This window comes from Polyergus mexicanus, unplaced genomic scaffold (genome assembly GCF_030449975.1).
Source record: "Polyergus mexicanus isolate NDT 795.1 unplaced genomic scaffold, iyPolMexi1.0 SCAF_4, whole genome shotgun sequence".
NCBI lineage: Eukaryota > Metazoa > Arthropoda > Insecta > Hymenoptera > Formicidae > Polyergus > Polyergus mexicanus.
In genome coordinates this window covers 5,921,776-5,936,318 of record NW_027223324.1, presented here as the reverse complement: position 1 = coordinate 5,936,318, position 14,543 = coordinate 5,921,776, and the positions used below count along the sequence as shown (strand labels likewise).

General features: G+C 32.9%; 3 protein-coding genes across 3 annotated transcripts in view; 1 reads left to right on the top strand and 2 right to left on the bottom strand.

Moving 5' to 3' along the window:
- Positions 1-6,318, top strand: part of LOC138932427 (uncharacterized) — a 32,086-nt gene extending 25,768 nt beyond the window's left edge. Inside the window, exons 4-6 of the mRNA XM_070294283.1 lie at positions 173-510; positions 1,482-1,790; positions 3,463-6,318. Coding sequence (XP_070150384.1) covers positions 173-510; positions 1,482-1,790; positions 3,463-3,471 — 656 coding nt within the window. The 3' untranslated portion in view covers positions 3,472-6,318. The remainder of the gene's footprint in view (positions 1-172; positions 511-1,481; positions 1,791-3,462) is intronic.
- A 107-nt stretch (positions 6,319-6,425) lies between these two features.
- LOC138932428 (putative SERF-like protein) lies at positions 6,426-8,485 on the bottom strand. The gene is made up of 3 exons (XM_070294284.1): positions 8,353-8,485; positions 7,165-7,276; positions 6,426-7,065 (listed from the first exon to the last, which is right to left on the bottom strand). Exons 1-3 carry the CDS (start codon positions 8,357-8,359, stop codon positions 6,990-6,992), a joined length of 195 nt encoding a protein of 64 aa, XP_070150385.1. The 5' UTR covers positions 8,360-8,485; the 3' UTR covers positions 6,426-6,989.
- A 1,278-nt stretch (positions 8,486-9,763) lies between these two features.
- Positions 9,764-14,352, bottom strand: LOC138932152 (ribonucleoside-diphosphate reductase large subunit-like). The gene is made up of 11 exons (XM_070293714.1): positions 14,105-14,352; positions 13,524-13,612; positions 12,992-13,169; positions 12,536-12,899; positions 12,158-12,456; positions 11,915-12,077; positions 11,355-11,743; positions 11,086-11,273; positions 10,667-10,975; positions 10,396-10,584; positions 9,764-10,226 (listed from the first exon to the last, which is right to left on the bottom strand). The coding sequence occupies exons 1-11, from the start codon at positions 14,220-14,222 to the stop codon at positions 9,954-9,956; spliced, it is 2,559 nt and encodes an 852-aa protein (XP_070149815.1). The 5' UTR covers positions 14,223-14,352; the 3' UTR covers positions 9,764-9,953.
- Between the last annotated feature and the right edge of the window lie 191 nt (positions 14,353-14,543).

The window sequence follows — 14,543 nt, the reverse complement described above, 5'->3', positions numbered from 1 at the left end:
TGTACGGGAGCAATTTTAAAGGGACAAATTCTAATTTAAAAGAAAAGGCTAACTCTTGAATCTCTCGCGAATCATTGTGACATCTTGAGAAGTTTTAAGATATTGCTTTTAAAGATGTAGAAAATCAGAGCGACACTGATGGAGTGATTCGATATGCACGTTATTTCCGCAGCACAATTCGGAGCATGGTCGTATGGACCGGCCCACGGCTTTGCCAGAATCATCCGTTGGAATGTGGAAAAGTCACCGGAACGATTGCCCAGCGGGGACATCGAGGCGATATTTTCGATAATGGACAGCGAATGTACGCGACAGATGTGGAATTCACATTTCAGATTAACGTACAGGCTAATATTGCGCGAGAAGGAATTGCACTTCAATATCGGCGTGTACAATCCTAGCAGAGATGACACGTTCAGTTTTAATTTGCTCCTACACACTTATTTCAAAGTGCCCGACGTCAGGAGATGCCAAATCACAGGGCTGCACGGGTGCACGTTCATCGACAAGGTAGCGAAAATTTTTCTCGCTTTTTATTTTCTTGCAAATTAAGCCGATAATTAAAATGTAATTTATAATCGAGAGTTCTTACCGCGATTATTAAAGAGCCGTTTACTTTTCAATTAATTATTTCTTCTCTTTCGATATCATCAGTGAAGAAATAATTATTTCTTAATTATCGTAAAAGTCTATTATTAAATTTTAAGTCAATGCTCACAGTTTAAGGGGTCATGCCCGTTTGAAGCCTCAAAATATGAGTACATTTTCTAGATTTTTTTTGTAACGCAACGACTTGATAAAAATTTTTAATTTTTTTACGATATTAATACAATATTATCAACTATTTAATTTTTTTTTTTTTTTTTTTTTTTTTTGTTATGGGAATATTTGTGGAGCTCCTCCACAAATTTTAGATGGTTGCACGATGTGCATAAAAACGTTCGTAGATCATATCTGAAATAAAAAATCTAAGTTTTTTTCTTATTAAACATTGTAATAGCTATCTGCCGTACAAGCGTTTTTTCAAAATTTCAAAAAATAAAAAGATAGCGACGTGTTAAAAGAAAGTTTCGGTTTTTTTAAAAAAAGTCATTTTTTTATATAACAAAAAAATAGGGAATCGGATTAAAAAAAGGCTTCGTTGGCAGATGCGGAATCTTATTAGAAACTCGTATGTAAGATTTCAAGTCAATTCATCGAACGTACATGGACACCGTGCATGAAAACATAAATCTGCAAGCATTCGCTAACATTTAAAAAAAAAATTTTTTAAGCTGAGAATTTTTATTTAAATAGTTAATGATATTGTATCAATATTGTAAATTTTTATCAAGACGTTGCGCTGCAAAAAAAATCTAAAAAATGTATTCATTTTTCGAGGTTTCAAACGGGTATGCCTCTTTAAAACAGTATATGTGAAAACTTTACTGATCGCGCTGCCTCGCAAAATGTTTCATTCTCGCAAACACACACACATACAGACCAGGGACAACCAAATCTTTCAAGAAGGCCGCGATGTTGTCACGGTGTGCGAATGGACCGACAGGATCTACCAGAACACGCAGCCGGAGCATATCATCACGAATGTCGTTTCCGGTAGAAAGATGCGCGTGCAAAAGTACAACTTTCCCGACACCGTCGTATGGAATCCCTGGCAGGAGAAGGCACGCGACATTCCGGATTTCGGCGATGACGAATTTCCCAATATGATATGCGTCGAGAGCGGACACGTCAGTAGTCCGGTCATACTGTTGCCGGGGACGGCCTTTGAAGCGAGCCAGATACTGCAGGTACTAACTGTCTCGATCAGTAACGTATCAAGTCGGAAGCGGTTACTCCACCGATGTGATATCATTGCAAATTCTGGATGATACTGCAAATGTATCATTGTAATGCAGGCTAAACCGATAGAGAGAGAGAGAGAGAGAGAGAGAGAGAGAGAGAGAGAGAGAGAGAGAGATCAATATTAAAATTATCATTATTATATCACGCGATTCCGATGAATTTCAATCATGCTGTAAACGTATTAATAAAATATTACCATCATACCCCAGACAGCACAAGGATGTCCTTAGGACGTCCAAAGGGCATCCAGGACATACATGTAGGATATCCTCAGGATATCCCATTATAATCCTCAGATCTCCTCCTCTGGATGTCCTGAGGAAGAGTAAATGATAGCCGTATATTAACCTCTGGAGAATCCAGGGAGATCCTGTGGAACATCCTAAGGATTTTTATAGGATATGTTATAGGGATATTTTTCGTATGTTTCAAGGAGCAAATTTTAAAATTTTAATATAAATTAAAATTATGTTTTGTTATTTACTGCCAATATTAAAAATCTAATATTAAAAATAGTTCATCGTTCTTTAATATTTGAGGCTTTCGTGCTGTACATGAATATTTTAGGTTTGGCTCCCGGGTTTGAATTGTGTAATATTTTCTAAACAATCCAATATCTGAATTCCCTATGTTGGGATTGCATCAGAAATTGAACTGATAGAAAATAATTACATTTGTAATTTCCTGTCAGTTGCTCTTTGCAAGCTTTATATAATTCTCATGACCAAATCTCAAATACGAGTTCGCGTGTCGCATAGCGGTAAACAAACAAACTAGCGGTTGAATACTATTGTTTGTAAAGTTTTTGGAATGTTGCGAACGGTAACATTTCTCATGAAATATTAAATAAATAATAATTTTGGATATATGAAAATGTGCGCATCAAATTCAATTATTAATATTAAACGAAATTAATGTTAACAATTAATTGCACATGTATATGTCCTCTGGAAATCCAAAAGACATCCAATATAATAGACAGGGCAGATATATCCTACCGACATCCAGGGGTTATCCAGTGGACATTTATAGGACATTAATACTTATTATAATACTTAAGATTTCTAAATTATATTAAATAGCCGACACAACTAAAAACAATTATGTATGCATATTAAATTTTTATAAATATATTTGTAATAATATCTTAAAACATCCTACAAATGTCCTGAACCGTCCTGGACATATTCAGGATGATCCTGAGGATGTTTTGTGCTGTCTGGGACATTATCACATTATATATAAATATTATTAAAATATTATTAAATTTTGTATTCTAAATAATCCCCTCCTTTGAAAGGAGTTTCCATTCGGAGACAGAAAAGTTACAAATCTCTTATGAAAAATCTTATATGAGCTAATACAACTGGTATTGGAGCGATAATGGAGTAGTTGCGCAATATTTATTTATTTTACCATGATATAAATTCATGCAAACTAATATGCTAAACAATTATTCGTACGATAATGTAAGATACGAGATATTAAAAAGAATGTCGCTCGAAACGTGGTCTGAGAGATTAAAATTCCTGATCATTAAACGTGACGATTACGTTGTGAAGTAATAGAAAATTGAATTTCATGAACTTGGTGCCTTCGCGCTTGACCTTGTTTCAGGTGATGTGAGTAGAAAGTGGACCGACGTCACACGTCAGTACCGGAGGCAGTACCAATTCGTTGCTCCCGACGTCCTCCTCATCGTCCGCGGTCTGGCCAGCGGGTGCTGGCTGGCTCTACATGCCGCCACCACCACCACCACCACCTCCCCCGCCACCCCCGCCGCCACCCTTACCGTCGCATCCATCGCACCCATCCCATTTACACTCGCATTGCGTTGCCCAAACCTGCACGATATGCTCTTTGAATCTTTAGACACACTGAGAGACTCGCGACCTGCAAACGCGAACGAGCTCTTGGATTAGATGTTTTCTCGAAAGATTTATACGTAGACTACTGTATATAGTGGAAAACGTATCTTTTCTTTCGACATATTCGTCGAAGAAGCGGTGATTCGCGTAATAAAGGAGAGTAATTTGGTTAATCTTGTTGAAAAATTTTTTATTTCGTCGACTTTACATCCGCTTGTTTTCACCTTTGCGCTTTGTCTGAAAAAAATTCAAAATGATCAACCGAATCTCAACGAGAATGTGAGGAATCGATCGATCTGTCTCTCCTCGGTTTCCGAATAATGATAAAATGTACAAGATTTATAAGTGAGTTGTTTCCAACATCGTCCTCGCTTGTTTCGATAAAGATAACGTTACTTCGCTTGCGACGTCTATTGTTCTTTTATCGAAGGTATTGTAAAGCTACTATAGGAAGATATACCTGTAGTAAATATTACGCGAAATAAAATAGTATCCTTTTGTTTGGTTTTCGAAGGATGCTGTCCTAAAGAAACGATTGTTCTAAAGTTTAATCGATCCGTTACAAATATTTACATATACATTCAACATATACCGCTATTTAGATGGAAAACAAAAGAGTGATATACATATCACGTCTCTTATTTCTTCCTCATCATTTTTGAATGTTAGTACACGATACATTGTTTATAGGCATATATGGCATACATAGATTGGCATGTAAGCGACTTTGCTATATTCACGTGTGCGATAAAACTTTCAATATACATTTTCCAAGTATTGTGATGTAATTATTTGTTAGTTTCGATAAACGATGATTCTATTGGATTTATTTGCTATAAGATATATATTTGAAATTCGTAAAAAGCAGGAAATGTACTTTGTATGACGTATTTTGCGTTATACAGATATTATCTGCAATAGAAATATCATAGAAACTTTCAGACATATTTTCAGGATTATTTATATATTTATATAAATATATAATTAATAAGATAATTAAGGAAATTTATACCATGTGTTGAATCTATCCCATATTAAACAAAAAATGATTCTAAAGTACAAAGCATCTGCAGTAATTTGATTAAAAAATTAATTATTATGACAAAAAGGAGAAAAAAGTTTTCTTATCATTATAATTGTTTAATGTCGATTTTATATAATTTTTTAAGACACGATGGATGGAAACGCGCCCGCTTATACTAATGCAACATATACATGAATTTGTTCAATTTGCAATACACGATTTATCTATGAACAATACAAAATATGGTGCTACTGTTACGAATATAGTGTTGTAATGATAAATAGCAATACATGCACACACAGTAGATAAGCTCAGTCGACATTTCTCTGCAATATCGAATATAATTTTCTTTCAAAATTTTTTATCCTGGAAATATCGCATGTCTCGGTCACATCTTTCCACATGCAAGAAGAAACGTTTCATCATCGAAATAGATATAAGTAAATATATTTATACCGTAACATATTAATTGCGATATTATTATAAAAATTATACATGTGTATACGGAATATTTGTAAAGACTAATGAACAGGTTGACGAGGGAAATAATATTCTGCCGCCCATTTCTAGATAATTATATTATCATTGAGAGCTCGAAAGCTTGATCGAAACTCAGTTTAAATGTGATGGCGAATTTAATAAGTTAGTTGAATTTTATATTGAAATTAATTAACTTTTTAAACAAACATCGAATGTTCTACTCGAATTCGATAATTGCGAAATTGACAAAGAAAATAAGCGTATTTTTTTTAATATAAATATTTTACGTTACTAAAAAAGAAGAATTATTGTTGGGAATTAATAAAAACACGCGAAATTGAAAAATTAAGTGTTGACAAAAAGAAAAATCTGCAAAGTCACGAATCTATTATATATATATATTCTTTTTTTTAACGATATAGCCAAGCATACGTGTGTATTATTCATTATCCAGATATACATTCCAAGTGACAATTTCTTACGTTATACATATTCCCGATGTTACTTATGTAATATTAAAAACAATATCACGTGTAAATTCTCTTCACAAATAGACTATCACATATTAATGTACCATTATAATTAAAAGTAAATGCTCAACATATACCGCGTTATTCTTCGTATATTATGGACTTTAAGAGCCAAATGAAATAAAAAGAAAAAAAAAACACGAACGAAACGTTCCTGCTTATAGATGTGTTAGAAACGTGAAAATACAGCCTAGTAAATCCGAATATGCAATTAATGTAACTATCCGGAATGAAATAATTCAATTTCGGGATTTTTGCGCTGAGTATGCTATACTCTCAAGAGGGTTTTGGTCTTTAGAGGCTAGACAATACGTTCGTCATTTAGTATAGCGTACATTCTCTTTCCCCACACGCTGTTAGCGATTAGGATTCGATCTTCCATCTGCAGTGATGTTTATCGAATCGCATCGTACACTATTCTCTCATTCGACTCAATGTTAATAATCATGAATATTTGTAATAAAGCGAAGTTGTGAAAAAAAATTCGCGATTAAAATTAGTACGTTAAGAAAGTGTACTCTTTTTTGGGAAAGTGCAATAAAAATATGGGAAATAATTGTACAATCTCAACCTTTCCACCTTTTTTTACTAGCTTATATTCTTGATATCTCTATCGCTAATCGTTGTTATGGTTATTATGGTATTGTAACGAATAAAATATCGTATGAAAAAATATTACAGCTGTCGTATTTGGGATGGAAAATCTAAGAATTATACATGTTAAACTTTGAACAGTTTATTACGAACGAAAGAGAACGATGGCAAGCATATACGTATCTAGTAGTCGCTCGCTTCTTACACATTTAATTAGATAACATATTAAATAAGTATGCGAAAATTTGAATTTACAGATTGAGGAAATTAGTACTACAAACGTCGTATTATTAATATCCTTATACCTAAAAAAATCAGTCAAACTCGCGCATTTTCTTTGACTGAATTTAGCTGTAGGTAACGTCGAGTTTTATACACACCGGCTATATAACTGTTTTTGTGAGCAATGTATAAATAACAAGATAATCGAGGCTAGGTCGTGCAATATGTTATATTGTACAACTGATATACTTGTATACGGCCGACAATGGAAAAATTCTCTAACATCAAAAACATGACGATTTCTTTATACATTTTTGGTTAGCATCAACCTTTGTGTCTCTTATATCCGTGAATCTTTTTAACATAACCATTGCGTATGCGAGAATCGTTTTTATCCGTAAAAATTTATACACCTTCTTCCCTGAATTACCTCGCCGCCTGCTTAGATTTATCTGGTTCCTGTTGTTTCTTAAGTTGTTTCTCTCTCATTCGTTCCGCGTCACTGTAAGCAGAAACTTATATAAGTTATGTCATAAGTATTGTTAAAAAATTACGCAAAAAAATAATATGTAATTCATTTATTTAAACTCTGAACGTTTACCGTGCTTTACGTTGCTCCAAGGAAAGACCTTTGTTACTGTCTTGTTCAGACGCTGCCTTCTTTACGGTTTTTTTCAAGTTCTTGGCTCGTGCTAGTTCACGTTGATTTCCGCCTACGACGTAGTTAAACATATAAATATTTTTTTTTTTTTTTTTTAATATCAGATTTTTAAAATCCATTCGAATGCGGTGGGCTACAAGGGCACGCGCATGCGCATGCGCAAACAGCGCAACATCGCCCTCTTTCGATCGAATTAGTAAAATGGTGGCGCAACGCGCTCGTAATACGTAACTCCAAAATTTATTAAAGGGCAATTACAACTGAGTACATATGAAATCGATCGATCCACGCGACCGGCGAATCGAATCACTCGCGATTATTTGACAATATTTATCCATGCTACCTTTTATATCCGAAAAGCATTGCTACTTATGACAAAATGGCGGCAAGTAAAACAGTGAAGTGAGCTACGACATGGAGCAGATGTTCCACCATGTTTACTCGTACATTTGGAGTCGAGCAGTGTCAAAATCGTATGTCGAATATCTCCCTATACTAAGATACTAAAATGTATCATTTTCGTCATCGTGTATTCGCAATGAAGGATTGTCGCGACATGTCGTAGCGTGCATGGAGGTTAAAAGTGAAACTATTAAAAAGTAAATCAATCGTGTATACGAAAAAGTAAAGCTACTCCGATTAAAATACTATTACTATTATTATTATCACGTTTAATGCTTCTTCCTTTTTCTCTTCTATCAAATTGAAAATTCTCGTTCGTTTTCTCAACTTGCAAAATAATCGAGACCTGAATAAATAAACATTGGTGAAAAAACACTTCTTATCGCTATCACCTCCAAAAATATCGACGTTTCATTCCGAAATATCCTGCGAAATAAATGTTCTTCGGAAAATTATCTCGTACGTTCGTCGGTGTGCTCCTTTTCTTGACGAGCCATCTGGTTCGAAATATTTGCTCGCGCCAGCGACAAATCTCTGCGAGAGCACGCGATTCATAATTTCATTTCTCTTTCTCTCTCTCTTTCTCTCTCTCTCTCTTTCGGCGAGTCTGTTATTAACATTAATGACAATGGCAGCCGCGAAAGTTACGAACTCGTTTCGTTATTTCTCACGTCGAATTGTCGTGGCACAGAGATCATTTGACAGCGAGAGTTCGGTTGAACTTACGGGTCATGTTTTTCAGTTCTTGATCTCCGATAAGCAAGTACTTGGAAATTCAATCACCCGAATTGAGGTGTGCGAAACGCACGGCCGAACGATGCACGCACGGGTTCTCTTGCGGACTAATTTCCAAACCAAAATAAATATGGTTCTGCGTCGTCTCCGTAACCCCCACGGCAATCGGCAGTGATGCCGCGTGTTCCTAGCTAGTGACATTAGGCGCATTGTTCGGGCGATTGTCATTCGGAGCGGGATGGTACGTGTCAAATTACTTTGAGCACTCGCTTGGCAAAAATAAAAATTTCTAACATTTAATTTATATGAAAATTATAAAATTTTGCCACCAAACTAAAGATCTTTTTCGTCGTGTTTTGCTCGATTTCAATATATAGGGTGTAACAGAGTGCCCGTATCAGCAGTTTTTTGAGGAAATGACGCATTTTCGTGAAAAATGTTTCATGCAAAAGTTGTAGAGCTCTAACAATAAGTGGCGCATTATATAATAATTTAGTATGACCTTGAATAGCACCGTCAAAGTCATATAAAAATCGCTTTGAATTTTTTAAATAGAACCCCCTTTATTTCATTACATATTCTTGTAGCTTATCTCGAGAGCTTTCCAAAACACTATAATAAAGTATTTTTTTATTAAATACTTTTTGAGTTATTTTATATTTTCATCTGACATATTTTGATATAAAAAATAAAATATTTCGTAAAATATTCAGTTTTCGATAATCTTACCGTAATACTTTTATGTACAGAATAACGAGACAAATCATTTTCTTAAAAGCAATTATTTTTTTATACTAATTGATTTGTCTCATTATTCTGTACATAAAAGTATTACGTAGTAAGATTATCGAAAACTAAATATTTTACGAGAATTTAATTTTTTATATCAAAATATATTAGATTAAAATATAAAATAAAATACTTAATGAAAAAATACTTTATTAGTGTTTTGGAAAGCTCTTGAGGTAAGCTACAAAAATATGTAATGAAAAATAAAGGGTTCCATTTAAAAAATTCAAAATGATTTTTATATGACCTTGACGGTGCTATCCAAGGTCATACTAATATTATTTTATAATACGCCACTTAGAGCTCTACAACTTTTGCATGAAACATTTTTCACGAAAATGCGTTGTTTCCTTAAAAAGCTGTTGATACGGGCGCTGTTACACCTTGTATGTACTGTGTATTACACTTGTACTATCTTTTTTTGTACTATATATATTGTGGCTCTTTTTTTATATTCCAAAAAAATAAAAGTTTTTCAAATATATACTTGAAAATATTGTTTATCCTACAAGACAAACTTTTATATCTATTCTAAATATTCTGAAAAAAATGGATGTGCGTGTGCATAGAAAAAATTAATGTAATTCAAATTCATACAAACTTCTGTAAACAGCATTAAACCAATTTAATTTAAATTTATTGATTTGCGCGCCAATATTTATCAAAGAACATCTTATTATCAATATAATTAAATTTAGAATGTTTAATATATATAAAAAAAAGACATGCTTATATAATTTATAAAAATAGAAAACATTTTACATATTTCTGATATGAGAACGTTCGAGAAAAGTAATAAAGGTTCACGAACTGCACGACATGCAACTCTCTCCATTCTTACGCGAACAAACAACCATCGTTTCTAAGTTTTTACTCGCTTCTTGACTTAATTGATTTCGTCTTTCAACATTATCATCATTAGCATCATCTTTATTGGGGGACTGAATGGGGGTATTAGTGACAGTGGATGCGTTAGATATGGAATCATTATTTCGTAATTTTGATTTGTCCACTGTAAATTGTATAGGATTTGCAGCTGGCTTTGTTCGCAGATAGTACATGCCAGTCTTTAGGCCCTGTAAATGATAATATATTTTTGACAACTTGTATGATTCTGTTACTTTGTTTGATAAAGGATCATTAATATAATTTAGAAAAAAAATTGTGATCTATTCGAGCAATCTAGAACATCGTGAATTTAAAAGTGTCTAAACAAAACTACAATAACTACAATATGTTACTTACACTTCTCCAACCAAAGAAATGCATTGATGTGAGTTTCTCAGTTGTCGGATCCCCTATGTGAACATTCAGAGATTGCGACTGATCGATAAAAGCTCCACGATCGACCGCCATTTCAAGGATTACTTTTTGTGGTATCTCCCATACAGTCTTGTAGAGTGCTTTCAGATCATCAGGAATACGTTCAATGTTCTGCAAAACATACCTCCTTAAAATTACGCTCACAAAAAATTTAAATACGAGAAACAATAACAAGAGATAATTAAAATCATACTTGAACAGATCCAAAGCTTGCAAGTATTTCATTTTGCATGTCCTTGTCCCATAATTTTCTGGCCGTTAAGTCTCGTAATAAATGAGGATTGACAATAACGTATTCTCCCGACAATACGCGTCTTATATAGATATTGCTCGTGTACGGTTCGATGGATTCGTTATTCCCTAAGATTTGTGCCGTCGACGCTGTTGGCATAGGTGCAATCAAAAGTGAATTTCTTACTCCATGCTTTGCGATTTTCTCCTTCAATTTATTCCAATCCCATAAATTTGTCGGCTTAACGTTCCACATATCATACTGGAGGATCTGATAAGGAACAATGTTATATTATGATTGCAATACATAGACCAAATAGTTATAAATGAAAATATATATACATATAAACACGATTAAAACAAATACAGTTACAAACTTACCCCTTTGCTAACTGGACTACCTTCATATGTTTCATAAACACCTTTTTCCGCAGCTAACTCGCAACTCGCTTCCAAGGCACCATAATAAAGAGTTTCAAAAATTTTAATGTTAAGTTCTTTTGCCTCTTTGCTTTCAAATGGATATCGCATTAACAAGAAGGCATCCGCTAAACCTTGTATTCCAATCCCTGAACACATGTGCTTTTTATATTTCTGACTCATTACATGATGCTTACAATATTTGATAATTAAAAAAACCATAATCTTACCGATAGGTCTATGTCTTTGATTAGATGTTTTCGTCTCCACAATAGGATAAAAATTGACATCGATAACTTTATCCAAATTACGAGTAACCATTTTTGCAACTGTTTTAAGTTTATCGAAATCGAAAGTTTTGTTATTTGTATTGACAAACATATTGACTGCAATAGATGCCAGATTACACACGGCAACTTCTCCAGGGCCAGAATATTGAATAACTTCAGTGCATAAGTTGCTACACTTGATTGTACCAATGTGTTGATGATTAGATTTTCGATTACAATGATCCTTGTAAAGCATATAAGGAGTTCCAGTTTCTACTTGCGACCTGAGAATGGCGACCCACACAGTTCTGGCTTCTACTTGCTTTTTATAGCGACCTTCCTTTTCATATCTATAAAAATAATGTGTGTGTGGGTATAAATTATTTATAAAATTTATTGCAGAAAGATATATAAACCAATTTTATTAATAGGCTCTAAATAAATAGCAAATGCTCCTGGTCTCTTATTTCCACCTTGATCAATTGTTAATAGAAAGGAGATAACTGCTAGTGTGTATATACCTAGTATACAGATCTTTAAATTCATCACCCCAAACATCAGCCAAGCCGGGAGATTCATATGGACACATCAAGCTCCAGATTTCGTCATTATATACACGTTCCATAAAAAGATCTGGTATCCATAGACCATAAAACAAGTCTCTAGCTCGCATATTTCCATCCCCTGTAAAAGAAAGCACACAATGTATACATAATAGTGCATAAAACATCAGTCAAGAAAAAGAAAATAGGAAAAAAAGTTACCAATGTTCCTCCTAAGCTCTAGAAAATCAAAGATATCGGCATGCCATGGCTCTAAATAAATAGCAAATGCTCCTGGTCTCTTATTTCCACCTTGATCAACATAAATAGCCATGTCATTGTACAATTTTAAGACAGAAACCAAGCCATTGGTTGTTTCCATATTGTCTTCTGCATTTTTTGTACGAATGCAATGTACATTGAGCCCTATTCCACCAGCATATTTGCTAATAAGCGCACATTTCTTTAGTGTGCCATAAATACCTCTTATGCTATCATCGTCGAGTGTTAAAAGAAAACAGCTGTAAGAAAATATATCCTATTAAAATAATTTTAAAATATAGATATATTATAGAGATAGTCAAATGCTATTATAATTACCTGGACATTTGTTGGTTATTAGTACAGGCGTTAAATAGCGTTGGTGAAGCATGTGTAAAATATCTTTCGGACAAATAGTTGTATGTTTCTATAGCTTTGTCAATGTCATTCTCATGAATACCGACAGCTACTCTCATCAACATATGTTGAGGTCTTTCTACTATCTTACCATTGATTTTCAACAAATAACTTCTCTCGAGTGTCTTAAAACCAATATAATTATAATTGAAATCTCGATCATATATTATAGAAGAATCTAGTCTTTCAGCATTATCTTTAATAATGTTGTAATATCGTTCACTGATTATATGTGTATCCTGTTTTGTGACAGAATCCTTGGCATGGTATAAGTCATGCATGACCTCTGCAAAAATAAAAAGGATAAAATTATATCATATCATTTTAATACATTACGATGCAAATATTGACTTGAATAAATACATCCAACTGTCGTACCACTAAAACTCTTCTTAGTTTCCTTATGTAGATTAGACACATCAATCCTTGCAGCTAATATAGCATAATCAGGATGATTAGTTGCCATGGTAGCTGCGGTTTCAGCTGCCAGATTATCTAATATGACCGTAGTTACTCCAGAATATAAACCACGTATTACTTGAATCGCGACAGCAGACTGTAAATAATAAATTCACTTATTATATATAAATTGATATTGTTAAAAATTTATAAAATTTTACTTTCTCTTTTATATATATATGCAATATTATTTTTGTTAAAAAAATGTTAAATATAAGAATAGAAGTTTATATATATATATATACATATTTCGTTTCTTAATTTTATATATATATATTCTATTTTTATATTTAACATTTTTTTTAACAAAAAGAATATATATATATATATATATATATATATATATATATATATATATATATATATATATAATGTACATATTGTACATATTCTTCTATTTCATATCATTATATTATAAAATTATATACGATAGTTATGCTATAATACTTACTGGATCTATATAATTCATATCCAAATTATAACACTGCTTGGCAATTCTTGAAGTGATTTTATCAAAGTGAACATCTTCCTTACGTCCATCTAAGAATAATAATTTTTTAATTCAAACTTTTTAATTTCAAATTTTTTAATTCAAGCTTTTTGTTTAAACATCTTTGATAAAAATTTATATATTTATATATAAAAATATCCATTTATATAAATTTAAAATTTATATATTTTTATATATACACACAATATTAATATACGACTAACCATAATATAGTTTAATTTTTACCAAATTATTTTTTTACTTTATGATCTATTCTCCATAAACACATGTATATAATAATTTTATATATGTATATGTGTAAACGTTTTTTATATTGGTTAGACAATATTTATAATAATTATTGTATATAATAATGTGTTATATAAATAGAATTAGAATTATTCTCCTAAAAATATATTAAATTTTTTTTTCTTTTTTTTCCAGATTAAAAAGTGCCTCCACAATTTATAAATAAAGCTTTCTAACACAGCTTCACCTAGCCAACAATCGAACACGATCATATGATTATCTAAAACACTTACTGCGCTTGATGACATACATCTTCGTACATCCTCGCTCAATTTCCTTGGCTGGCATTTTTAAACAGGAACGATTACTATTTCTGACAAAAAGCATCTTCGTTTCCGCACTTAATTCCATCCTATATTAGTCCAAGATTGATACAAACTCCTCTTTCTACTTGAGTTGACACCGATCGGAAAACTAATACAAACGAATTCTCTGCCAGATTTCTTCATCCATCGAGAAGTTTAGGCGCGAAACGGAAGAGGATATGTTTGTCATGCGCGTTGCGATTCATCAATTCTAATCAATAGCGAGCGTGCTTCCTTGGGTCGTGTTCAAAAATCTACTCGGAGTAGTGCACAGCGTTTGATTGACCAATCAGGATAAAAAAATCTTATGTTCTGATTGGTCAATCAAATTCCTATATCTTTTGTTCTGATTGGTCAATCAAATTCT

Bases quoted from the DNA above. Each gene is read 5' to 3' on its own strand.
- LOC138932428 (XM_070294284.1), bottom strand. The intron at 7,066-7,164 runs GTAAACGTTCAG...TTCTGCTTACAG, and splicing joins TTGGAGCAACGTAAAGCACG to TGACGCGGAACGAATGAGAG.
- LOC138932152 (XM_070293714.1), bottom strand. From the start codon at position 14,222: ATGGAATTAAGTGCGGAAACGAAGATGCTTTTTGTCAGAAATAGTAAT. The intron at 11,274-11,354 runs GTAAGATTATGG...ACATGTGTTCAG, and splicing joins TCAAAGACATAGACCTATCG to GGATTGGAATACAAGGTTTA. The intron at 10,585-10,666 runs GTATGATTTTAA...TATGTTTTGCAG, and splicing joins CAAGCTTTGGATCTGTTCAA to AACATTGAACGTATTCCTGA.